Genomic DNA, 26,535 nt, shown 5'->3' on the forward strand with positions numbered 1-26,535 from the left:
TGGGAATGGGCCTCCCTGGTAGTAACTCAATAGGACAGTCCCAGGGACGGTAAGGAGGTAGAAGCTCAGAAGCTGCCTTGGAGAACACATCCGAAAACGATAAATAAGGAGCGGGAACCTCTAGATGAGGAGAGTGCGCCAGGAGGGTAGTGGAGGAAATGCATAACTTCTTGGGTCTGACCCAATTTAAACACTTTTTGTGGCATTGGGGACCCCAGGAACTGACCTGAGCTAAACTCCAATCGAATTGGGGTGCATGTAACCTAAGCCATGGCAGACCTAGGATGACTGAATTGATGGATTGGGGCAAAACCAAAAATTCGATCAGTTCAGAATGCAGAACCCCTACCGTTAGCCGGACTGATGCAGTAACCTTGGAGATGGAGCCATTGGAGACACGGTTTCCATCCACGGCAGTTAGGAATAGCGGCTGAGGCAAGTCCAGAATCGGAATTTGGAGTTGTGATGCCAAGGTGGCGGAGATGAAATTTCCGGCAGCGCCGGAATCCACAAAGGCAGAGGTAAAAAAAGGGCCACTAGGAGAGTCCAACGTGATGGTCATTAGGAAGTCTGGATTGGAGGTGGAGAAGGGAGTGGAAAATCTTACTCCTAGGACGGCCTCCCTGTCACCGACTAGGATGGTGCGTTTCCCGGCCGTTTAGGACAGGACAGCAACCGATGTCCGGATTCTCCACAATAGAGACAGAGGTTCTGCCTGAGCCTTTTCTCCCTCTCCTCAGGAGATAGCCGGGAGCGCCCAATTTGCATGGGTTCATCAGAGACAGCTGGTGTAGGGTTCTGGAACCGAGGGGCTAAGCGAGGGAAAACACGTCTGGAGGAAGATCTCTCTCTTTCTTGAGTGCGTTCCCGAAAGCGGAGATCCACCCTATTGCATAAGGATATGAGAGGGTCCAGATCCGCTGGGAGCTCACGGGACACCAATTCATCCTTGATACGATCCGTAAGACCCTGCCAGAAGGTTGCCGTGAGTGCCTCATCGTTCCAGTTAAGCTCAGAAGCGAGGGTGCGGAACTGTACCGCGTATTGACCCACCGTCAGAGAGCCTTGTCGTAAGGAGAGAAGGCTGGAGGCTGCTGAAGATGCTCAGCCTGGCTCATCGAAGATCTTGCGAAAGGATGTGATGAAGGAGGAGACATTTAGAAGAAGAGGATCATCTCGTTCCCACAGTGGCGAAGCCCAGGCCAGGGCTTGTCCAGACAGCAGTGACATGATGAAGGCCACCTTGGAACGCTCAGTAGAAAAGGCTCCTGCGTTGCATTCAAAGTGTATGGAGCACTGATTAAGAAACCCTCTGCATCTAGTAGGATCCCCATCGAATTTCTCTGGCGTGGGCAGCCGTAGCGAGGAGGACGCCCCAGGAGAGGGAGCGAGGACCGGAGAAATGGCTTGCGGGGGAGCAGCAACAGCAGATTGGGAGGCAGCTAGCGAAATCTGCATGGAATCCAGTCGGGTAGCTATACCCTGGATACACTGGAGAAGCCTAGCTTGCTCTGCGTCCTGTCGTTCAACCTTTTGGGCCAAATGCAGTAAGAGGTCCCGGGCTGAAGGTTCATTTTGGCCATCCGTGGTCATGGCCAGAGTATTCTGTCACAAGCAAAGTAATTGGATGGCCTTACCTGCTGGTATTAGTGCTGCTACGTAAGGAGGCGCGGAGTCTATCCACGCCCCAGGTTTTCACCAGGGAACCCCGCAAGGAGTTATGGGCTTAGCTGCTGAGACGTGTCGGTCGCGGTTCTCCCAGGTAGCCACCAGCGAGGTCACGTGAACAACGTAGTGAACAGTCCGAGGTCAAATCCGTGCAGGCAACGAGGTACAGAAGGATGAGGCAGGAGGGTAGTCAGGAAACCGAGAGTCAGAACCAGGATAAGGAACAGGAACCAGGGAGAATCCAAAGAATCGTCAAAACAGGCAAAGGTCAATCCGGAGGAGGCGGGCAGGAGATATATATATATATATATATAACAGGGGAGCCTAGAGACAGGTAAGGAGACTAGATACTCTGGCACCCTAGTGATGCCAGAGTCTAGTTTAAATAGAGGCGCCACCCCTGTCATTGGTGGAGTGGAGCTCGGCGGTCAGCTGATCTGACCGCCGACAGGAACTGCTGGCAAGCGTCTCCGTTGCCTAGCAATGAGACGCGATGTTCGGGCGCATGCGCCTGGACTCCTGTGGCCGGAAGTGACGTCCCGTTGCCTAGCAACGGGACGAGCGGGGATCGAGAAGACGTCCGTCCCGGCACCAGGTAAGAGTGCGGGACGGCGTCTGACACATTACAGATACAGGTCCACCTACGGATGAAAAAAAGGTGACCTTATCAAACTGAGTTACTAAAAACGAGACTAACTATAGAGGCTTAGGTTAGGTGTCAATTTTTTATCTTTTTTAACTTGCGTTTAGCATAACAAAGATTAAAGATTAACTATTAATGAGCTATTTAGTTAAGCTGGGTACACACTACACGGTTTTTGTCCAATAATCAGCTCAACCAGCCGACATACGACCGCTCGTTCAAAAGTCGGGTCAGTGTGTGTAGTGACACGATGGTCGAAAGTCTGCCCACATAGATGATTATCGCCTCATTTGGTTGGTCGTACCGTTCAATTTTTTCCGATCAATCAGCTAACGATCATGTAGTGTGTATGCACTCATGCTGACGATCTCCATAGAGTTTACATAGTCGGGTTCTTTTCAGCCGATGTTGGCACTGAATGTCAGAGTGAATAAATGTAGAAAGTGCTGTAGAAGGAATAATTCATTTGTTCGTTCTGAGACAGAATATTTTGTTTCAGAGTCACAGAAGCTAACGAAATTCGTTAGGACATGTGGATAGCTATAACAAGGCGGTTTTAATCAGTGTGACAATGTGACAGTAGTGAATGAATGAATATTGTGCTGCCATTCTCCGGACTAGAGGACCAGACAAAGGACCAGATGAAGAGCATAGATCTGAAGGTAAATCATGTCAGTGTGTATGCATGAATCATCAGACTGATTGGACCTTCAGTCGTAGGTATAATCGTTTGAGATAGCACGTCGGTCTGAACAATTCTTCAGTGTATACTCAGCTTAATTTAGATATAGTTATATATCTTTCCATATAAGATCCTTATCCTTAAGGTCTCTTAAGTTTTAAATAACGCCAAAGCCTTGCCTAAATAGTATTTAGGGGCACCTTAAATATCTTACTGAATAACATCATAGCTATAAGGAGGCATTAATAACCTGCTAAGGTCTCCCTACATCTAATAATGGAGTTTACAGCATCTGGTCCATAGATGGTACTCCAGGAAATTGTCACTAACAGGCTGCTGCCAAAGCTTAATGTACGCATTGTATGTGAATGCCAGCTTAGAGCTCCATATTTTTTATGTTGAGTTCCCTTACAGTAAAAAGTTTTAGATGTCTATTACCACTTCTGATATTCCTGATGTATCATCAGCTTAAATTTTAGGTAAATAAGCACTTTCACAAGGTCCATAAATCAGAATGTTGCAGAAATATGATGCTGAGAAACTGTGAAGTTCTCTTCTTAATGACTTCTAGTGGCAAAAACAGTACTGTTCTGGGAAAACAGGGACACACAGTGGAGTAGATAGTGGTGCCCCCTCACGTGTTTATTTCAAAAACAACCACAACACATAAACCTTTAATCTGTTTGCCTTTGTGAGCTTCCAAGTAAGAGATCCTCTTATAACTGCTAAATATGCCAGGCTGGTGATTCTACAGTACATGGAGGGCCTGAGTCATTAAGGTGAGCAAACAATAAAAAAGGAGTATCTTTGCACCTGGGCAAAACTATGTTGCATTGGAGGGGAGGTAAATTTAAAATGTGGGGACAGATTTATATTTGGGGTTGGGCATGTCCTAGATCAACTCTAAATTTCAGTGTAAAAATAAAACTTTCAAGTATTTGAGTGCTACATGAAAAAACAGCCAGTATTTAACTTACGTGCAAAATGACAAACTTATTTGCACCTCTTGTATTGTAACATGGTTTGTCCAGAAGACCATTTACTCCTTTTTTTTTGCCTTACTTTCCTTAATGCCCGGAGAGTGCAATAAACAAACAGCACCAACTCCATGTTGCTAGGAGCCACAACTGGCCCATCAGGGAACAAGTTTCTACCATTGTTACCCCTATTGCTATACCTGACGTACACTGAAAGGGGTTACTCAAGACATTTCAGTAATGTATAGTCTTTTAATTGACAACGGACATGTTCACAGTTTTAGTGCAAAATAATCTATGTACAAATAGAGATTAATGAGTGTGTCTGAACTAGAAGGATGGAGGGCTGCACACTTGTCTATATAGACGTTCCAAGGTTGTAAATTATTACTTGATAACATATGCTGTGTGGATCTCTGCTAATATATTCATTCAGACTTCTGCATTATAAATTCCATCTTCGTGTTGTACTATCCCAGTGTAATAAAATCAAGATGAAGCCGTGCTGTAGATTTATTAAATAAATGCATAAACAAGTCTCACCTGCGTTTATTTGCTGAGCAGAGAGGCATTTTTATTCTTTGCATGAAATAAATAAATCTATCTACAATTTAGAAAATAAATTTCCCTATAAAGTTTGTTGGCTTGCGTTCTGCTGTTATCCCCATTCATCTCTAGTGCACTCAATTTTCTGCCTGGTTTACTATAGCTGAGAAATATGTGGTGAACTAATCCACAAGGCCAGAATAATTCTTGGGCAATTTCCTCTCTGTGTATAATTCTTAACATCCATCTCCCAGATTCCCACTAATTGTATAATGTCATACTTCAAGGATTTCTCTCTCCGCTGAGGTACAGGGGCTTTGATGACTCAGCAATAGTCCCACGGATGGTTCCATGTGCTTCGGTTTTGCTCTTAGCCTCACTATTTTCCAGCCATTCATCTGAGGCAGACCCCGGTGGACGATGTGTTTCTAATAGTTTCCAAGTGAGCTCCTGTTATTTGAAATCTCTGTATTCTGACAAGGTGCCAGCTAATGAGCTTACATTCTCTGGTAGGAACCTGGCTGACGCTAACTCTGCGCTGTAATCCACGGGTTTGTTTAAAGCAGACTCATGATTGTTTTGTGCCTGTATTTTCTGCAAATGGCAACTACTGGTTAGACATTCCGATGGTTAGGGTTTATGGAAGGATTTCATAACGTGCTGTCAAAGAAGGACATTTACTATTTGAACACAAATTGAGTACATGTATATCCTGTAAGCTGTGCTACAAAATATCTGATGTTAGCAGTTATTGGAAATATGTTACTTTTTCAGAAGAAAATGTAAATTAAAAACACACTGGTTATAGATTCATAGAGTGTAAGCTTGCGAGCAGGGCCCTCTTACCTCTCTGTCTGTGTGTATTACCCAGTATTGTTTTATTGCTGTTTGTTCCCATTTGTAAAGCGCTATGGAATTTGCTGGAGCTATATAAATAAATGTTGATGATGATGTTGTTTGTATTACCTGGGAAAGCTTGTATCTCTCTCTACACATTAAGATTACAAATGCAGTGTCTCTGTGTCTAAAGTGAACCTGTGGTCTATTCACAAAGGAGGCAGTCATTGTGTGGGCTGAGCCAATATCAAGGGCAGATTGACCTATCGGCCCATAGGGCATGCTCTGATGGGTCAGTGCAACTGCTCAGAAAGCCTCTCCCCCTTCCAGTTTTTCCTGGTGCTGCATTTTCGAGCTACAGCCTCCGGCATATTTGGCTAAACTGTCACAATTTTGGTGGGACGTTCCTAATTTGAGGGCTCTGTTCCGCCATCCTGTCCGCGAACACCTTTGTCTTGTGGTGGGAAAGTAGGTAAGTTTGTCCCATTCACTGCTGCCCTGCATAGCAAAGCAGTGGTGAACTGGTGGCAAATGTGCGCGGCAGGGGAGTTTTAAGAGTGGCTGGGGACGGGTCGGCACTCTAAAGAACTGGAAATGCGCCTGTAGAATGTGTCACATCCCCAATGCGGAGTAGCCATTCCACGTGAGCTGAGGGCACTCTTTTTGCACTGGCACAGGAACGTTGCCCCAATTATCCAACTTCAAAAGTTGGGATGTAATAGTGTGAACCAACTAAAAATGTCTGCCACAGGGGGCGTAACCCCAAACGTCCAATAGGAAGCCCTTAGCTATCTGCTTGAAGTTTCCTATTGGGCCACTGTGTCACACTCCACTCTTTATCAGCAACTGGTAATGAACCTGCCAAGTAAACTGAATGTTACCTGAGAAAGTTCCTTTATTAACCCCTGGGCCGGCATGATAAGAATACCACAGGTCATATGTTCTTGTACAATCTGCTCCTGACTAATATTAAACCTATGAAATCAATAGGAACTAGAGATATTACTGAAGCATAAGGCATACGGGGGGTTTTAAATGCTCACTGTTTCTATACAGATTTGATTTCTAAAGCTATCTTGGATAATAGAAAAGACATGTAAAATGTGTACCCAAGAACACAGCTAATTTCTAGCTTTATAAATTACATAGTTTTATTCATAATTTCTCTCAACAAGTTCTGTTCATATATAGATATAAACAAATTAAGCCATAATAAACTTACTTTTATAAAGAAATGCCAGTGCAAAAATGAATAGTGCTATTACTGAAAGAGAATTCGCCATCATTGGTGGTGACTAAAATGGCAATATAACATTTTTGGAACAGACATATGGCAAACCTCAATTTGAGAGAGATACAAGACTGCTTCCAAGCCAGACCACACACGCTGGAAAAATGTATTATTGTCTGCATATAAATCTCTGATCCCCTGTATAGTATATTGCTGCTGAGAATTACATTAGAAACATCATTAATAAAAAAACAATTCTTTGTAATACTTATTGATTTTGCGTAAATGCTTCATGCAGCTGAAATGAATTACATTATGTGTATATTATCAGAAGATGAATGTATCATTTAGAATTACCTAGGCATAACTTAATGACAGAACACTGCGTTTATTATCTCGGGCAATTTATTGAACAGTCAAAGGACTGTACATGAAAAGAGCCTGCCATCTAGAGTCCAACATTCATCACTGCAACACATTCATTTCTTTCTCCATCTTTTCCACAATACCTGGCAGGTATCCATCGTAATCATCATTGTTTATTTGTAAGACGCCACAAATTCTGAATACTAATAAATATAATAACAAACATAGTAACAAAACATAGGAGTGCAAATACAACTCGCATAAGTACAAATGAAAAGGAAAATCATAGCATTGACATAAATAGGAAATTATAACATTCACATAAATAGAAAAAAAAATAAGTGCCTATGTATCAAAAATATAAACATATGAATCCCATATGTGTGCCCTCAAAACATCTTATAGGTCCCGTCCAGGAACCCCCTCCACTTGACACCAATGGATGGTACATGTGGAAACAGAAAACAACCAACAGTGAGGCACAGCACTACCTACATAACAATAAATATGCCAACACCACAAAGAAGTGCCTGTGCACAAGACAGAGGCATAACTAAACATTTTAGTGCCCTGGGCGAGAGAAAACACCCTACCCCCTTCCCTACATATCTACATATCTTGGTGTTAGTATATTTTGCCACCAAGCAGAAGCTCTTAGACCTCTATATATACAAACAGTTCTCCAAGCCTGTGCTGCTCTCTCCTACCTGTTCTTGCAGTTTTGACTACCTGATGCTGCTGCTGGTGTCTTAAGCTCAGATACTGCTTGGCCGGATCCTGGAGCCCTGTGTGGAAAATACATTGTTACTATTTACCTCCTAGAAAGTATTTTTTGTTTAATAAATAGGCCTAAATTCCCCTAAACAGCCCTAAAATTAAATTATCAACATTCACATTTAATATTCAATATGCCTTTTTCACCACAATGTAGACACAGAGACACACAAACACAAAAAGAGCCAGACACACAGCAAAAAGAGACAGAGATGGACACACAAAGACTCACATGGTTAGACAGAGGGGGAGAGACTGGCATAGACAGAGGAATGGGGGATATAATTGAACAGATTTGATGCAAGACTGACATGGAGAGGTGAGGGGAAAAGAGACTGGCGCACACAGTAGAAGGGCTGAAAGGCATGGCGCAGATGGCGTAGGGAAGAGAATGGTCCAGACAGTGGATGGGCAGAGAGGCTGGCTCAAACAGGAGAAGGGCAGAGAGGCTGGCTCAGACAGGGGAAGGGCAGAGAGGGTGGCTCAGACAGGGGAAGGGCAGAGAGGGTGGCTCAGACAGGGGAAGGGCAGAGAGGCTGGCTCAGACAGGGGAAGAGCAGAGAGGCTGGCTCAAACAGGGGAAGGGCAGAGAGGCTGGCTCAGACAGGGGAAGGGCAGAGAGGGTGGCTCAGACAGGGGAAGGGCAATGAGGCTGGCTCAGACAGGGGAAGGGCAGAGAGGCTGGCTCAGACAAAGGAAGGGCAGTGAGGCTGGCTCAGACAGGGGAAGTGCAGTGAGGCTGGCTCAGACATGGGGAAGTGCAGTGAGGCTGGCTCAGACATGGGGAAGTGCAGTGAGGCTGGCTCAGACATGGGAAGGGTAGTGAGGCTGGCTCAGACAGGGGAAGGGCAGTGAGGCTGGCTCAGACAGGGGAAGGGCAGAGAGGCTGGCTCAGACAGGGGAAGGGCAGAGAGGCTGGCTAAGACAGGGGAGGTCTAGAGAGGCTGGCTCAGACAGGGGAAGGGCAGAGAGGCTGGCTCAGAGAGGGGAAGGGCAGAGAGGCTGGCTCAGACAGGGGAAGGCTAGAGAGGCTCGCTCAGACAGGAGTAAGGGCAGAAAGGGTGGCTCTGACAGGGGAAGGACAGAGAGGCTGGCTCAGATAGGGGAAGGGCAGAGAGGGTGGCTCAGACAGGGGAAGGGCAGAGAGGCTGGCTAAGACAGGGGAGGACTAGAGAGGCTGGCTCAGACAGGGGAAGGGCAGAGAGACTGGCTCAGACAGGGGAAGGGCAGAGAGGCTGGCTCAGACAGGGGAAGGGCAGAGAGGCTGGCTCAGACATTGGACGGGCTGAGAGCCTGGCTCAGACTGGGGAAGGACAGAGAGGGTGGCTCAGACAGGGGAAGGGCAGAGAGGCTGGCTCAGACAGGGGAAGAGAAGTGAGGCTGGCTCAGACAGGGAAAGGGCAGAGAGGGTGGCTCAGACAGGGGAAGGGCAGTGAGACTGGCTCAGACAGGGGAAGGGCAGAGAGGGTGGCTCAGACAGGGGAAGGGCAGAGAGGCTGGCTAAGACAGGGGAGGGCTAGAGAGGCTGGCTCAGACAGGGGAAGGGCAGAGAGGCTGGCTCAGACAGGGGAAGGGCAGAGAGGCTGGCTCAGACAGGGGAAGGCTAGAGAGGCTCGCTCAGACAGGAGTAAGGGCAGAAAGGGTGGCTCTGACAGGGGAAGGACAGAGAGGCTGGCTCAGATAGGGGAAGGGCAGAGAGGGTGGCTCAGACAGGGGAAGGGCAGAGAAGCTGGCTAAGACAGGGGAGGACTAGAGAGGCTGGCTCAGACAGGGGAAGGGCAGAGAGACTGGCTCAGACAGGGGAAGGGCAGAGAGGCTGGCTCAGACAGGGGAGGGCTAGAGAGGCTGGCTCAGACAGGGGAAGAGCAGAAAGGGTGGCTCTGACAGGGGAAGGACAGAGAGGCTGGCTCAGATAGGGGAAGGACAGAGAGGCTGGCTCAGACAGGGGAAGGGCAGAGAGGCTTGCTAATAAGGGGCAGAGAGGCTGGCTCAGACATGGGACGGGCTGAGAGCCTGGCTCAGACTGGGGAAGGACAGAGAGGGTGGCTCAGACAGGGGAAGGGCAGAGAGGCTGGCTCAGACAGGGGAAGGGAAGTGAGGCTGGCTCAGACAGGGAAAGGGCAGAGAGGGTGGCTCAGACAGGGAAAGGGCAGAGAGGGTGGCTCAGACAGGGGAAGGGCAGTGAGACTGGCTCAGACAGGGGAAGGGCAGAGAGGCTGGCTCAGATAGGGGAAGGGCAGAGAGGGTGGCTCAGACAGGGGAAGGGCAGAGAGGCTGGCTAATAAGGGGCAGAGAGGCTGGCTCAGACATGGGACGGGCTGAGAGCCTGGCTCAGACTGGGGAAGGACAGAGAGGGTGGCTCACACAGGGGAAGGGCAGAGAGGCTGGCTCAGACAGGGGAAGGGAAGTGAGGCTGGCTCAGACAGGGAAAGGGCAGAGAGGGTGGCTCAGACAGGGGAAGGGCAGTGAAACTGGCTCAGACAGGGGAAAAGCAGAGAGGGTGGCTCAGACAGGGGAAGGGCAGTGAGACTGGCTCAGACAGGGGAAAAGCAGAGAGGGTGGCTCAGACAGGGGAAGGGCAGTGAGACTGGCTCAGACAGGGGAAGGACAGTGAGGCTGGCTCAGACAGGGGAAGGGCAGAGAGGGTGGCTCAGACAGGGGAAGGGCAGAAAGGGTGGCTCAGACAGGGGAAGGGCAGAGAGCACCAGGGCAAATGCTGGGTGGCCGTATCGACCATTGTTGTGGCCCTGGTAGCAGAATGCACTGTGAATTCTTTACTTACTGCTGTAGAAATGTAACTATTATACGGTTCCTTACATGTTGGTAAAAAAAAAGTACAATAATAACAACAATTTGAGAATAATCATTATTGTGCCAGAGAGCAAGAAGGAAATTGTGTTTGGTATTTGGACTATGGTGATCTGGTATATGAGTGTAAGTAGCTGTTTCTGAATAGGTGTTAGTGTTGGAAAGTCCCACGATATGTGGAGCAGAACACCCTGCCAGCCACAAAGTCTCCAGCAGAAGTTAGCAGTGTTAGGGAATATTTTGTGTAGTCTTGTGGACACAAAGTATATAAGTAACTTTAGAAGTGGATTTCGATTAAATTCGGTGTGAACCATTGTGGTAATGTTCTGCTGACTTCATGTGAATTTTTCAACTTAACACTAAGTTTCTGGAGCACTTCAATCTTTGGTTTGCTCCGCACCAATTATGCAACAAAGTTCTGCACTTGTGCACTTAGCGAGACATAATGCTGCTCCAGATCTGCAGCACCACTTTGCCAATCCCCACACGGACTTCCTGTGTCCTCCAGAATCCATATCAAATTACTCATCCTTCCTTACAAAGCCCTCAACACTACCCTTTCATACATCTCAAATCTCATCTCAAAGTACTCCCTCCCTTAGACCTAACTCGCAACTCGCAACCACCTCTGACACCTGCCTACAAAATGTTAGGAATCACACAGGATTTAGATAGATTAGATACTACCTGCAGCAGAGGCACAGAGTCTAACAAGGGGTAGGTATTTACCAGGGATCCCCGCAAAGAGGCATGGGCTTAGCTGCTATCCCCCCACAGGTCGTGTCCCTCCGAACAGGTATTGGACGTTACTGGCAGGTAAAATTAAAAAGGCTTAAATTATGTGGAATAAAAGTTTACAAATAACCTGAAACACACTGATGTAGATGGAATAACCACGACACACTAGCGTGGATAGTATAACCAGGATACACTAGCGTGGATAGTATAACCAGGATACACTAGCGTGGATAGTATAACCAGGATACACTGGCATGGATAGTATAACCAGGATACACTAGCGTGGATAGTATAACCAGGATACACTGGCATGGATAGTATAACCAGGATATACTGGCATGGATAGTATAACCAGGATACACTGGCGTGGATAGTATAACAGGATACACTAGCGTGGATAGTATAACAGGATACACTAGCGTGGAGAGTATAACCAGGATACACTGGCATAGATAGTATAACCAGGATATACTGGCATGGATAGTATAACCAGGATACACTGGCGTGGATAGTATAACAGGATACACTAGCGTGGATAGTATAACCAGGATACACTAGCGTGGATAGTATAACCAGGATACACTAGCGTGGATAGTATAACAGGATACACTAGCGTGGATAGTATAACCAGGATACACTAGCGTGGATAGTATAACCAGGATACACTAGCGTGGATAGTATAACAGGATACACTAGCGTGGATAGTATAACCAGGATACACTGGCGTGGAGAGTATAACCAGGATACACTGGCATGGATAGTATAACAGGATACACTAGCGTGGATAGTATAACAGGATACACTAGCGTGGATAGTATAACAGGATACACTAGCGTGGATAGTATAACCAGGATACACTAGCGTGGATAGTATAACAGGATACACTAGCGTGGATAGTATAACAGGATACACTAGCGTGGATAGTATAACCAGGATACACTAGCGTGGATAGTATAACCAGGATACACTAGCGTGGATAGTATAACCAGGATACACTAGCGTGGATAGTATAACAGGATACACTAGCGTGGATAGTATAACAGGATACACTAGCGTGGAGAGTATAACCAGGATACACTGGCATGGATAGTATAACCAGGATACACTAGCGTGGATAGTATAACCAGGATACACTAGCGTGGATAGTATAACCAGGATACACTAGCGTGGATAGTATAACCAGGATACACTAGCGTGGATAGTATAACAGGATACACTAGCGTGGATAGTATAACAGGATACACTAGCGTGGATAGTATAACCAGGATACACTAGCGTGGATAGTATAACCAGGATACACTAGCGTGGATAGTATAACCAGGATACACTAGCGTGGAGAGTATAACCAGGATACACTGGCATGGATAGTATAACCAGGATACACTGGCGAGGATGTAGTGACCAGGATACACTGGCAAGGATGTAATGACCAGGATACACTGGCGTGGATAAAAGATCCATGACACACTGTAAGCCCCTATATTTGGGAGCTGCGTGTATCTGATTGTAACTGCATTTTAATGATGTTTAGTGTAGGACCTGCATACAAAGAGGTACCCTTGACACAAATCTAATATTGTATATGCCAAGATCTTTCTATTGCATAAATTCACCAAACTGAACCTGTCTATGCCACATATACATCACACTCTGCACGTCTGTGCCACATATACACATCTCACTCTGCCAGCCTGTGCCACATATACACATCTGACTCTGCCAGCCTGTGCCACTCAGACATCTCACTCTACCAGTCTGTGCCACTTAGACATCTCTGGCAGTCTGTGCCACATATATACATCTCACTCTGCCATTCCGTGAAACATACACATCTCACTCTGCCAGCCTGTGCCACATATACACATCTCACTCTGTCAGCCTGTGCCACATATACACATCTCACTCTGTCAGCCTGTGCCAAATATATACATCTCACTTTGCCAACCTGTGCCACTCAGATATCTCACTCTGCCAGCCTGTGCCACATTTACACATTTCACTCTGGCAGCCTGTGCCACATATACACATCTCACTCTGCCAGCCTGTGCCACTCAGACATCTCACTCTGCCAGTCTGTGCCACATATATACATCTCAATGTAGCAGCCTGTGCCCCTCAGAAATCTCACTCTGCCAGCCTGTACCATTTAGACATCTCTGGCAGCCTGTGCCAAGTATATACATCTCACTCTGCCAGCCTGTGCCACATATACACATTTCATTCTGCCAGCCTGTGCCACATATACACATCTTACTCTGCCACATATATACATCTCATTGCTATACATTAAGGGGGATATAGATGTTATATATATTCTGAACTTTTCTGATACAAATTGATCATGTGTAAAAACATTTCCGAACTTCTAGTTCTTTTGAAAGCATTTAGCACCTTTTCACGAACATTTCTATTGCAGAAAAATATGGTTGCAAGGTTAATGCTTTTCACTTGCAAATGAGTGCAAAAACACAGGAATTGAATTGTGTGTTTTGCGCATAAATCACTGACAGCGAAAAAGTGAAATTTAGATTGCCCTCTGAGTGTGTCTATATACATATATATATATATATATATATATATATATATATATATATATATATATATATATATATCAGTCATGAACTCCCAGCCTGTTCCACATAAAGCAAACTGAACAGCTGGCCGTGACTGGCATCACTTTGGTCACTTAGCAAAGAATACACCTTTTCTGCCACCACAAAGGATTTATTATGTTGTCCTTACGTTCATCAGAACTACTTATTAATGTTTTACACTTAAATCATATACACATGTAACATGAGTCTTCCTGGGCGTCGTAAGTTCACAAAGAATCACGGAGAACACACTAGATTAAATTTATTTAATCTGAAAAATGGTTCTAAGGTTTAGTTACAAAAATTAGTAACAAGACATACAATATGTTGCACAAATAAGTTTCAGAAAATAAAATAGAAAATAAAATCAGAGTCACTACTTACTAGTTCAGACCTGGGGGTAAAAGCATGAATGTCCGATTTCTGCAAGTCGCCGGAAATCGGCGACTTTGCAGTGAAAATTTAAAGGGGGGATGGCTTGTAAAGGCAAACTTGCCTTTACAAGCCATCGCCGCTTTAAAATTTACCTGCAAAGCCGCCGATTTCGGACGACTTGCAGAAATCGGACATTCATACATTAACCCCCTGGTGTGTGAGGGAACACAATTGAGAAACATGAGACATTTCAGTCTTGATAGACCCCCTCATGAAAATGTACAATATAATTTCTAAAGCAGAAGATTTTAAACCCTTCTTACAGGCTCTTCACCCCCACCTTAGGAATTGCATTTTCAATTAAGTCAGATTGATTCCCAAAATGACACAGAGCTTTCCGAAGTAAACTATCTATCATTCAGATATATGTTTGGGCGCCTCAGAGAATCTCTCACTTCTGCTTTGCTTGAGTGGCTAGATAGTTCACAACTTTGGGGTTTCAAACTCCTCCAAGATCCTTATCTATCCCTGGCCTGGCCAGTTTCAAAAGATTATTAACACTTGCATAGGTTCGAACTCATGTCATCTAGCAAAGCACACATTGAGATTACATTACAAGGTTACATACAATATACATTATCATACATGAATTCAACAGAAAATAACAATCAGTCATTAGATATACTACATATTCGTCACAATAGCAATATTATTTTTTTAACTATATATTTATTATAATGACATATAAGTGTGTACATACTTATACATTTTTAAAATATCATATTATATTATGTAATTATAATTTCAAACAGGTAGTTTAACATTTGAGTGATATATATGAATTCATTCTTCTTTTTCCTTATTTATTAGTCACCCAAGTTCGACAAAATACATTTTACAAAAAAATATGCTGCTGGAAAGACTTTAATAGTCTTATTTTAAAGGAGATTGTTGCACTAAAAATCCTGATTTACAAATTGGAATAATTGCAATATCTATACATATTGCACAAATTTAAGGAAATTTTCAGGGGTCCACACAGCTAGGTCTCTCTAGTTAACATATACGTATCCTAAACAAGTAAGGAAAACAGAATGAAGAGGTAGAACCGTCAAAAGAGAAGATAAAGACACAATTAGAGTGCAGTATTATTATTATTTTTTATTTATAGGGCGCCACAAAGTATCTGTAGCGCCGTACAAGGACAAACAATGGCACGGTACAAGGTGAAACAGCACAGTACAAGTAACAGTAAGCACTATAACTCTGGGAGCTCAAAGCACAGCTAGAAAGAGAGGGTGGGGGATAGTCAGTACAGGCAGGTAACTTGAGCCCAAGAGGGTGGACGTGGATGACAGGTTAAGAACCACTGAGAGGAGCAGAGAGAAGCGAGAGGAGTCGGAGGGCAGAAGGTCTGAGAGGAGGTGAGCTGAGTAGCTGGAGAGCGAAGTTAAAAGTGATGGAAACAGGTAGGAGAGCCCTGCTCACAGGAGCATACAATCTAAAGGGAGGGGAAGACCTAGGCACAAGGATGAGATGGAGAGACGGGTGAAACGGAGTCGAGGAGGGAGGGAGAAGGGATGAGAAGGAGAGGTAGCCGACCGGTGGGTGGTTAGGCATGTGACTGGAAGTTTTTTAAGAAAAGGTGGGTTTTTAATGTTTGTTTGAAAGAGGACAGATTAGGGGAAGTTCTGATAGAGCGAGGGAGCTTGTTCCAATGGAGGGGAGCGGCGCAGGAGAAGTCTTGGATACCTGCGTGAGAAGAGGTAATCAGAGGGGAAGAGAGGCGACAATTGTTGGACGATCGCAGTGATGGATGGAGTGTGAATAGAGATAAGGTTTGAGGTGTTGTAGGGAGCGGTGGAGTTGGTGAGGGCCTTGTAAGTCAGAGTGATGAGCTTGAAAAGGATCTGTAGGGGAAAGGGAGCCAGTGAAGGGCTTGGTAGAGTGGGGAGACAGAAGTGGAACGGCGAGAGAGGAAGATAAGCCTAGCAGCAGCGTTGAGTACAGATCTAAGAGGAGCGAGATGAGAGAGGGGGAGGCCGATAAGGAGAAGGTTGCAGTAGTCCAAGCGGGAGATAATCAGAGAGTGGATGAGAGATTTGGTGGCATCCTGGGAGAGGAAGTAGGATGAAAACTATAATTAGGGCAGTTTCCTTTATAGGATAAATTCAACTTTGAGTTTATCTCTTAACTTTTTCTTTTTACATAACATGATAGGTTCGGGAGACTATGCTGTAAGTTCCTGCATACCTTTTACTATTGGTTACATATGTACTGTACTCCAGAAAACAACCTTGTATGTACTATGCATACAAGCCATCTGACACCACTGTGCCAACTGCTGGATGTCAGCATGATTGGATCACTGTCAAACTGTATGGCTTAAAAAAAAAAAAGCTTCAGGTCACATGGGTTTAACAGTTTTTCTATTTACAAATCATGGAACCCCTACACGCTAGATTTCAAATGCATTGCTGTCAGAAAGATTATATAATAGCAGAGCATGAAATCAAAATATTCTTGATCAGTACAGTCTACAGTTGCAGGCAATGTTAAATACACTCTGGTAGATAGTGCATCTAACCATGGATAAAAATTAGACTTACAAAAATGAATTCACAAACATGGAATTATGTTTAGAAATAGTGTATCTAGAAAAAAACTTTTTTACCTTTGTAGTTAAGACCACAAATATAAATGCACCACCATCATTCTGAGACCATATATATCATCATCACCATTTATTTAGTAAGGCCCACTAATTCCGCAGCGCTGTACAGAGAACTCACTCACATCAGTCCCTGCCCCATTGGGGCTTACAGTCTAAATTCCTTAACACATACATACACAGACAGAGACAGACAGACTAGGGTCAATTTGTTATCAGCCAATTAGCCTACTAGTATGTTTTTGGAGTGTGGGGGGAAACCGGAGCACCCGGAGGAAACCCACGCATACATGGGGAGAACATACAAACTCCTCACAGATAAGGCCATGGTCAGGAATTTAACTCATGACCCCAGTGCTGTAAGGCAGAAGTGCTAACCACTACACCATCGTGCTGCTCACAAATATATATATATATATATATATATATATATATATATATATATATATATATATATCATACTTGCCAACTCTCCCTGAATGTCAGGGAGACTCCCTGAAATAGGGGTGATCTCCCTCACTCCCTGAAGAGTCTGGCATACTCCCTGATGCCTAGAGATTCATTAGCTACTTTTCTTTAACACATAGTTGCCTACTCTCAGGGAATGTCCGGGAGACTCCCGCATTTCTGAGAGACCTCCCGGGAGAGCAGGGCAACCTCCCGGTTCTCGCCCCCGCAATAGATAAGTGGCGGGGCTTAATGACGCAAATATAGCATCATTTTGGGGCCAAAATGATGCGATTCATCAAGCCTGGCCCCTGCACGCCTACCTTCCCCAGCATCTCCCTGAAGCCAACAAAGAAAAGTTGGCAAGTATGATATGTATATATATATATATATATATATATATATATATATATATATAAAATCTGTTACAAGCCATTGGCCCCCAAGTACCCAGGTTGAACAATAGACTCTGCTTTACAGGAAATAAATTGTCCATCAGCAAAGTGTCACTGAAAATCATATTTAAATACTGACAATTATGGAAATGTTGTTCTGAATTCTTGGTGATTGTATAACTGTATATTACCATGTAGCCTAGCTCTGGCCTGCTGACAGCTGCTGGCTGCCTCCCTTGCACACCCTGCAGTATGATGAGTATGAGCAGCAGCAGTCACACATCACATCCACACACACGGTGCCGCCCAATAGTAACCTGGAGCGGCGGGTCACGTGGTGGGCACCTGAGTACACGCATGCGCAGTGCACAGAGCCGCAGTCGGAAGTAAACACCGCGGCAGATCGCTGTGTGTGACCCGGAGATCAGTGCGGGGGCCCCGGCTCCCATCATGCAGCAGCAGCCGGCGGCGGCCCGGGATGAGGAGGAAGAAGACCTGGCTCAGAGCGACAGAGGCAGCGGCCATGAGTACCAGTCGGAAGCCGACACCCGGGTGCTGTATTACACCATGCTGCCGGCTGAGCCGGAGCCCGAGGATGAGAACAGCGACCTGCTAGACACCTCCGACCCCCGGGACAGCACCGCCAGCCCGGAGGAGCTGGAGGACGAGGACAACTCGGGAGACAATGACAACGTGGTGACCAAGACCTGCACCTACCAGGGCTGCCAGGAGACCACCAGCCAGGTGGCCAAGCAGCGCAAGCCCTGGATGTGTAAGAAGCACCGGAATAAGATGTACAAGGACAAATACAAGAACAAGAAGAAGAGTGACCAGGCCATAACATGCACCAGTAAGCTGGAGGTCAGAGGCCCCTGTCCTGCCCCTACTGCTGCTGTGGGACTACAGAGACCAGCATGCACTACCAACCAGGCACTGTAAGGATCTGCTGAGCCTTGTAGTTCTTTATCATCTGCCCCATCTACAGAGGGTCAATGTAGCTGCTGGCACAGCATATTTCTGAGAGTTTCTGGCTGGTAGGGCATGCTGGGACTTGTAGTTGCACACAAGAGGCTAACCTCTATTTACAACATTAGAGAGTGGCAGAGCACTCACAGTTGGTCAGTAAAGGGCTTTTGACAACCATTCAACAATAGCTAAATGTTGAGTGTTTGTCAAAAGTCCTGTTAAATGTATACTGTTAACATCTCAATCAGGTGACTCTCTTACTATTTCATGTTCTTTTATCCTTTACTTCTAAACTAGATCTTGGGTTAGCACTGATGAGTCTAATTGCAGAACACAGCTAGCGCCATTGACTTTTAATTTCTTTAAAAAAAAAAAAAAGTTTTTTTTCAATCAGTTTTTATGGTAATCACGAAGTTTAGTGTCAAATTATTTTATCATCACAGACAGCATGGGAGAATGAGTACAATTCTCATGAACTTGAATAACTGTTCATGGTGTTTCATTTATTGGGGATGCACCTACATGATTATATTGTCTTTTTAACAGCTCCACTTTATTTTGTTATACATTACTCCATTGATTCTTAGACTTAACAAACTGCCTTACTTGGCTATGTATAAAACATTTGCTGTATTCTGCAGATTGGACATATTTGTGAGTAATAGTTTAACATTTTGTCAAAACATTTTTAATTAATTTTTTTAGCTCTGATTTAGTTAGATAATATGAAAATGTAGATAACAATTTAGACAACATAAGCAGAAGCATTTAATGCTGGTCTGCTCAACCTGCGGCCCTCCAGGTGTTGTGAAACTACAAGCCCCAGCATGCTTTGCCAGTAGACAACCTATTGATAGCTGGAAGAGCATGCTGGGACTTGTAGTTTCACAACATCTGGAGGGCCGCAGGTTGGACAGGCCTGATTTAATGTCTCAGGGAGCCCCTCATTTTGGAATAAGGGGCTATTGCATGTTATATTTTTATAAATGACGATCTTACATTTAGTGGGATCTTGAAATCTTTCTTGTTCTTGCAGTCTGTGAATCTAGTTTATGGGGATGACTTTTAGGGGCATATTCAATTAGCTGCAATGTTCTTCGTGGCTGCGTGTTTTTTTTTTAGGTACTATGCTACCTCAATATCGGTGATTTCTTCTCGCACCCCTATGAAGAGGAAAAAAAATCCACGAAGAGACATTGCCATGGAGCGCCATTGCAACTGTATTGGAGGCTCTCCGTGGCTAATTGAATATGCTCCCTCCTTTATTAAGCTGACCATACACAAATAATGTCAACCAATATGATATATCATTTTAAATGAACATCTGTTCTAAGCAGACTGAAACCAGCCAGAATGGTAAACCTGGTTAGTTTATAATGCATTTGATGTCCATATGTGCTTGGCCAAATCTGTCACATATCTAGTCATTACTCTCCATTGCACCAGGTATGGCCTTCTTTATATTAATATGAGAATACTCACATCTTGCATATAAACAAAACTTTATTTCATAAATAGTGTTCAAATATTCTCCACATAACATTGTATGAGATTGTTCAGTCCAAATCTGTTTTACATTTAATTTAGGATAATACAGAATGTCCATTGTCTCTTACAAAACAAAGGACTGGATCTGTTGGGGATCGCCCCCCTCGTCCTACATTGCTAGAACAAGTGTTAAACCAGAAAAGACTGGTAAGTATTGTCATATTGAAGTGCCAAATACTAGAAGTTATGATTGTTGTCTTTGACTTAAAGAACCATAAATGTTTCATTGTTACACCTGGATTTTAATGCTAAGTGGGACATCCGAATGTATAACCAGACAGACCAACAAACAGACCAATGACCAAGATAGGGAAAAATCACCAAGTGTAATTTCCTCCCCTGTAGCCAGTGATCTCTGTGGGATTCCTACAGGACTTTCTAGATTTTTGCATGTTGGAAGATCATGATGACAAATTCTCAGTTTCTATAGTGTTCAACGTTCACATGAGGACTTTAACTCATTGCACTTGAAACAGAGCTAGACATCCATTGTGCCAAAAAATATATTGTGTGCCTCTAACTTTTTGCAGTCCTTTCTGTTAATTGCACGGATGCACATTTCCGCTGGATCCTTTTATTTATTCTGATGGCTACTAGATATAACAGTCTGGCTCCTGAATTTTATAAAAAAAAAAAAAATTTGAAAATTGTCCACCCCTGCATTTGAAATGCATGTTCTGTCTTATTGGAAATATATCACTGATACTGATTTGTGGTGCATTTTTTACTAAAAAGCTTCAGACATTTCCTTTTCAATTATGTTAGTAGTGCTTTTACTAATGATTGAATTGTTTCTTTTTCACCAGTCCCTTTTGAGAAGTCCGGAAGTTGTGAAGTTTCTCCAAACTCAGCAGCAGCTGCTCAGTCGTCAGGTTATTGAACAGAGGCAGTTTCAAGGGACATAGCTGTGACTGGATCTGCTGTACGTGTAGGCTGAACTACTAATGATTTTATTTTGCTGATCTCTGAATTGTTTTACATATTTAGTATACTGGACTATCTGATTTCACAGCTAGCTACTGTGCAATCATAGCATCAGAAACAAAATCCCACCACAGGATAAAGGTTCGGCGCTAATAGGGAAAGACAAATAATAAAATATAATATAAATTAAATTAATAAATCTCCGTTTTTGCAACTCCCCTGCTGCTCATTAAAGCGTCTATTGGAACCCTAAGGTACTGAAAATATTAGAAAATAATGGCGCTGGGAGAGTGAAAACTACCAAGTATACAATATAAATGATTTAATATAATGCATATAATAAAAACATGAGTAAACACAGATCAAAAAGATATATTGACTCAAATCCTCATAATAACAATGCTTGTAGAATAGAGAATACACTGTTTTCAAATATATCTGGAACCAGATAGTAAAAATATATAGAGAGAAACTGTCCAGAGTAACAGAATACATATCCACGTCCCAATCACGGGGAGTAGAGACAATGCTCCTGAAGGGTTAAAGGAACACAGTTTTCAATAGGCAGATGGCAGATATAGGGTGAAGCTTCCCCGCCTGGTAGGTTAAATCTCAAAAAGTTCTTACGGCAGAAGAAAGTAAGTAATATGGCTCCTTACCAGGTATGTAAAGTATCCTGGTATCCCTCATGGGGAAGAGCGGGCAGGTCCACTGGGTGTGAGTGTTACGGAGTACTCCGCTGGGTAGACAAAACAGTACTCACTATTCTCCTCCGTGGAAACTCCGCTCTGGCCATGCAGTTACGCAGGTGCACCTGCTAAATCCGTTGGGTCGGAATTTGTTGTGAAAGAAAAGGTTCCTACTTTCGGCGTTCCTAGCTTCACCCTCAATGATGATCCGGACACTAGTGCCACATCAAAGAGTTCCTGCTGACGTGTTTCGTCTCTTGAATGGGACTTTCTCAAAGCTATCATACCATTTCCTCATGCATGTTTATAAACGTTAGGTAGATGGGCGTATCCCAATAGTAATTAACCCTTCAGGTGAAATCCGGTGTACACATACTGATGAACCAGCTGGTAGAATAAGTTAAATTCAGCACATTATAGAGACATATGAAATGATGATAGCAATAGTACTGTTGCATTGTAAAACTATTGTTAATATGCATTGGAATACAGAAACTACAAGCAAAAACCAAAGAACAGAGAATGCATGTGTATATATATATATATATATATATATATATATATATATATAAAATATAAAAATACACATGTACATACCCATACACATGAACATGTACTGATGAGAAGAGAATGTAGGAAAATATAAAAAAATAAAATTAAATCATTTATATTGTATACTTGGTAGTTTTCACTCTCCCAGCGCAACCATAGCATCAGGCAATATGTTATATATTGCATTATACACATGCATAACAAAACATGAGCTAATGGGCAAAGAATCACTGTACAGAAAAATGTGGTGGATGCAGTTTTCTTGCCAAGATTTCCACGGTACACCATTTAGGTGGATGCATTAATCTCATTTTGTGTTCTCTTTGTTGGCTGGATCCATTAGTATGTTACATTGTCTGTAAGGTTATACATATGTTCTCCCAAGCAGAAACACTTATTGGAGTCTCAATCAAGTGTTTAAAATATTATCCCCCAGTTGACAATTATATGATTTACAAATCCTTCTTATTCATTATTCTGCTGCTGTATGGTTGAAACCAGATATATAAATCTGATCTATATAAAGCAGATGTATTAAAATGGTCTTTGTCGTGTATTTGCAAAACCATCAGTTTGGAGGTACGCATTGAATAGGTTAGAGTTGCTTGTTAGATTTGTATAGATTTCCTGCTTATGTAAAGATGTTGTTCAAGTGTATTTGTCGCTTAAATGTGAACCTCTTTAGGAGAATAGACCAGGGGATATATTTATCGAGCTGCGGGTTTGAAAAAGTGGAGATGTTGCCTATAGCAACCAATCAGATTCTATTTGTCATTTTGTAGAATGTACTAAATAAATGATAACTAGAATCTGTTCGGTTGCTATAGGCAACTTCTACAGGAGCTCAATACATAGAATGTCTGACGGTAATTACCTCCAGCCCAATGTCCCTGGGTCAAAAACTACATTATATATAAGAGAAAAAGTGATGTAGATATGTTATAACAGTATAATTATAGTTCTCCTCAGTTCTTTATTCTGACTGATTTAAGACCGAAAGATAAACATTAAAAAAAAGTAAGTTACAAAAAAATACATTCACTATTGTAATATTCATCAGTTTGCATACTATTGACGTCTAGTAGGAATTATTTTATTGTCTAAATCACACAGCTTATTACTTTTTTTTTCTCTCTTTTTCCCTCAGGCACAGAGAATGAACTAGTGTAAACTGCTATTTTAGATGCAAAGTCCTATTGAGATTTTGAGGAATACACAAGATTACAGAAGATTATCTTAAACATGAACTGGGAGAAGTAAAGTCAGTTAGTCTACCAAGACAGGATGTTTGTTTTTTTTTACATATTTATTCAGTGAGGAAAAGCCAACAAATATATAATACTGTGTATAACTGATCTTTTTTTTATGCTGTTTCATATTCTGTTAATAAATTGACGTGTCCGGTGCAGTTTAACATTTTAAACAATGTAGTAAGGCAATTTTAATATTAAAGGGTTATACAAATCATGTTTTCAGTCATTCCAGCTTCCCGAACCTGCTCCGCGGCTTTGGTCACGCACTTTTGATTTTAAAAGACTGCTGAAGCCATAGAAATGCATTTTATAAAGTTAAATATGTAGTCAAATGCGTATTTGTTAGATTTCATTCAAAGTGATAGTTGTATTTAATCAGTTATGTTTTAATAATGCTGTGGATCTCCGGTTCTTGTGGAACTATGTGTCCCAGCATGCCCTGACAGCATACTTCCACAGGAGCTGGAGGTCTATGGGTTGTTTGAGGCTGCGCTATTGCACGTCCTTAAGACTTGCTCTGCCTGTCGTACACGGCCCTTCTTGTCGTCTAGTGTCTTATTAATAATAACTATTTATGTGTCAAGGAAAATGTTTGTTTCACTGCTTACTGTGATATATGCAAAACCAACGCTTTAGCTCTCTGTGCTCTGCATGAGCTGTATTTTTATGTGTTTTTGCTGTATTGATATGTGTTCGTTCATACAATGAATACTGTTCTGTGAATTATGTTTGTGTTTTTACCTGTAGACACTAATGTCGGTTTTCGGTGGAGGGATTCACTGGAAACCAAATGTCAGTGTTATGTATGACCACGGAAATAGATGGTTGATGAAGGGATGATATGAAGTGTACAGTTTATTGCGAAATGTCAAAACTAGCAAAATAAATCTTACAACTTTGTACATTAGAGTAAAATGTACCCATTGACTTTTTTTTTTGTTTGTTTTCATTTTTTTTTGTTTTTTGTTTACCAACACCCCCCCCCCCCCCCCATCCCATTGAACATTCAGTGTAGCATTCTGCAAATTTTTCTGTTAGAAATTGACAGAATTTTGCACATGACAGCTAACAACTAATCTTTCTGGTTGATGGTCAGAAGTAGTTTCCTAATAAAGATATGGAGGAACCAGCATTGTCTATTCACACTCACATCCTCCCATTCTCGGTTACAGGATTTTTTCCGGGCTGCACCTACTTTGTGGAATTCCCTCCCACGCACAGTAAGACTTTCCTCTAGTCTTCAAACCTTCAAGCGTTCACTGAAAACCCACCTCTTCAGACAAGGTTATGATATTCCTCAACCATCATCTTAATTTCCCTAGATTACCTTATTACCATCCTCTACACTGCTAACGCAAAACAACAACAACCTTCTGACCAACATTGCAACACACACAGCCCACTCAGTACTTTTACCTTTGCAGTCTGGCTGGTCCATTGTGCAATATGATGTAGCACATGCTCTTGTGTTTCTAACTCCCATTGTCCTATAGATTGTAAGCTTTCGAGCAGGGTTCTCTTACCGCTCTGTCTGTATGTATTACCCAGTATTGTATTATTAATGTTTGTTCCCAATTGTAAAGCGCTACGGAATTTGCTGGCGCTATATAAATGTTGATGATGATGCTGAAAGGTGATGTCTTCTCACCAAGTGGCCAGGGTCGTCATCTGCTTCCTGGGCTGTGCAAACATCTAAAAGATTCCCTGAAACATATGTCACCACGCTGTGAAGTCTACACCGCTCAGCCACAATACTGTGTAATTTCCCCTTCCCAAAACAGCTCTGACCCTTCAAGGCATGGACTCTACAAGACATCTGAAGGTGTCCTATCTGGCATCAAGACAATAGCAGCAGGTCCTTTAAGTCTTGTAAGTTAGGAGGTAAGGCTTTCATAGCTGGTACTTTTTCCCAGCACATTTCACAGAATCTTAATCAGATTGAGATCTGGAGAATGTGGAGGCCAAGTCAACACCTTCAACTCTTTGTCATGTTTCTCAAACCATTCCTTCAACGATTTTTAGTGTGGCTGGGCACATTATCCTGCGGAGAGGCCAGTGCCATCAGGAAATACCATTGCCCTCCTAGGGTGTATTTGGCCCGGCCGTCCACATGATGTCAAACAAAACTTGGTTCATTAGATCAGGCTACCTCCTTCCATTGCTCCATGGTGCATTTCAGGCGCTCGTGCCCATTGTAGGTGCTTTTGTCGGTGGACAGGGGTCTGCACGGGCACTCTGACCGGTCTGCGGCTACACAGCAAGCTTCGATGCACTGTGTGTTCTGACACCTATCACAGCTAGCATTAACTTTGTAAATGTAAAGTGTTTAATAAACAATGCTGTATGGTAGCAGAGAGGTTATCCGGGGACACTAACTGTGTGGAGTTTGTATGTTCCGAGTCTCCTCTGGGTGTTCTAGTTTAATCCCGTGGTCCAAAAAACATTTGTAGCCGCAGCTACTGCCACAGGAAGCAATATTAAGGTCTTGCTACCCAGGGGAGGCAAGTAATACGGAGACGTATCCTCTTTATATTGGAAGTATCTATTTTTTATTTATCCTTCCCTACATTCTTATATGGCAAAGAGGTAACAAACTGTTATTATTTTTAGAGAGCAAGAGTAACCATTTTTATTGGACATGATGTCAAGGTAGAACATTATATCACATGTCCTGCAATACTGAGGCTGCAGGTGCGGAATACAACAGGATAGAATATAAAAACACACTTCTATTTAATACAGAATGCTTGACTGTACTCTCCATGCTATATAGTTTGATATCAATGTTTTCAAAACTGTTACTTCCCAAGTCCATTTTCCTAATGCCACCAAATTTGGTTATATTCTGTGT

At 43.2% G+C, this 26,535-nt stretch overlaps 1 protein-coding gene and 1 long non-coding RNA gene across 3 annotated transcripts; one reads left to right on the forward strand and one right to left on the reverse strand.

Moving 5' to 3' along the window:
• Positions 1-4,202: 4,202 nt before the first annotated feature.
• Positions 4,203-18,049, reverse strand: LOC142140976 (uncharacterized). The gene is made up of 4 exons (XR_012688593.1): positions 17,944-18,049; positions 7,658-7,735; positions 7,094-7,153; positions 4,203-5,176 (listed from the first exon to the last, which is right to left on the reverse strand). It is a non-coding gene; the product is annotated as an uncharacterized LOC142140976 (long non-coding RNA).
• Positions 18,050-18,098: 49 nt separating this feature from the next.
• On the forward strand, positions 18,099-24,611 carry RFXAP (regulatory factor X associated protein). Of its 2 annotated transcripts, none has more exons than XM_075199006.1 (4): positions 18,099-18,613; positions 20,306-20,413; positions 21,073-21,194; positions 23,579-24,611. In XM_075199006.1, the coding sequence occupies exons 1-3, from the start codon at positions 18,203-18,205 to the stop codon at positions 21,169-21,171; spliced, it is 618 nt and encodes a 205-aa protein (XP_075055107.1). In that variant the 5' UTR covers positions 18,099-18,202; the 3' UTR covers positions 21,172-21,194; positions 23,579-24,611. The 2 variants fall into 2 exon arrangements, with proteins under 2 accessions (XP_075055107.1, XP_075055106.1); XM_075199005.1 differs by having other exon boundaries at positions 18,100-18,613; positions 21,073-21,188.
• Positions 24,612-26,535: the final 1,924 nt, after the last annotated feature.

This window comes from Mixophyes fleayi, chromosome 2, assembly GCF_038048845.1.
Source record: "Mixophyes fleayi isolate aMixFle1 chromosome 2, aMixFle1.hap1, whole genome shotgun sequence".
In the NCBI taxonomy this organism is placed as follows: Eukaryota; Metazoa; Chordata; class Amphibia; order Anura; family Limnodynastidae; genus Mixophyes; species Mixophyes fleayi.

Excerpts from the sequence above, each read along its gene's own strand:
- RFXAP (XM_075199006.1), top strand. The coding sequence starts at position 18,203 with ATGCAGCAGCAGCCGGCGGCGGCCCGGGATGAGGAGGAAGAAGACCTG. Across the intron at positions 18,614-20,305 it reads CATGCACCAGTAAGCTGGAG|GATAATACAGAATGTCCATT; the intron begins GTCAGAGGCCCC and ends CATTTAATTTAG. Across the intron at positions 20,414-21,072 it reads TGTTAAACCAGAAAAGACTG|TCCCTTTTGAGAAGTCCGGA; the intron begins GTAAGTATTGTC and ends CTTTTTCACCAG.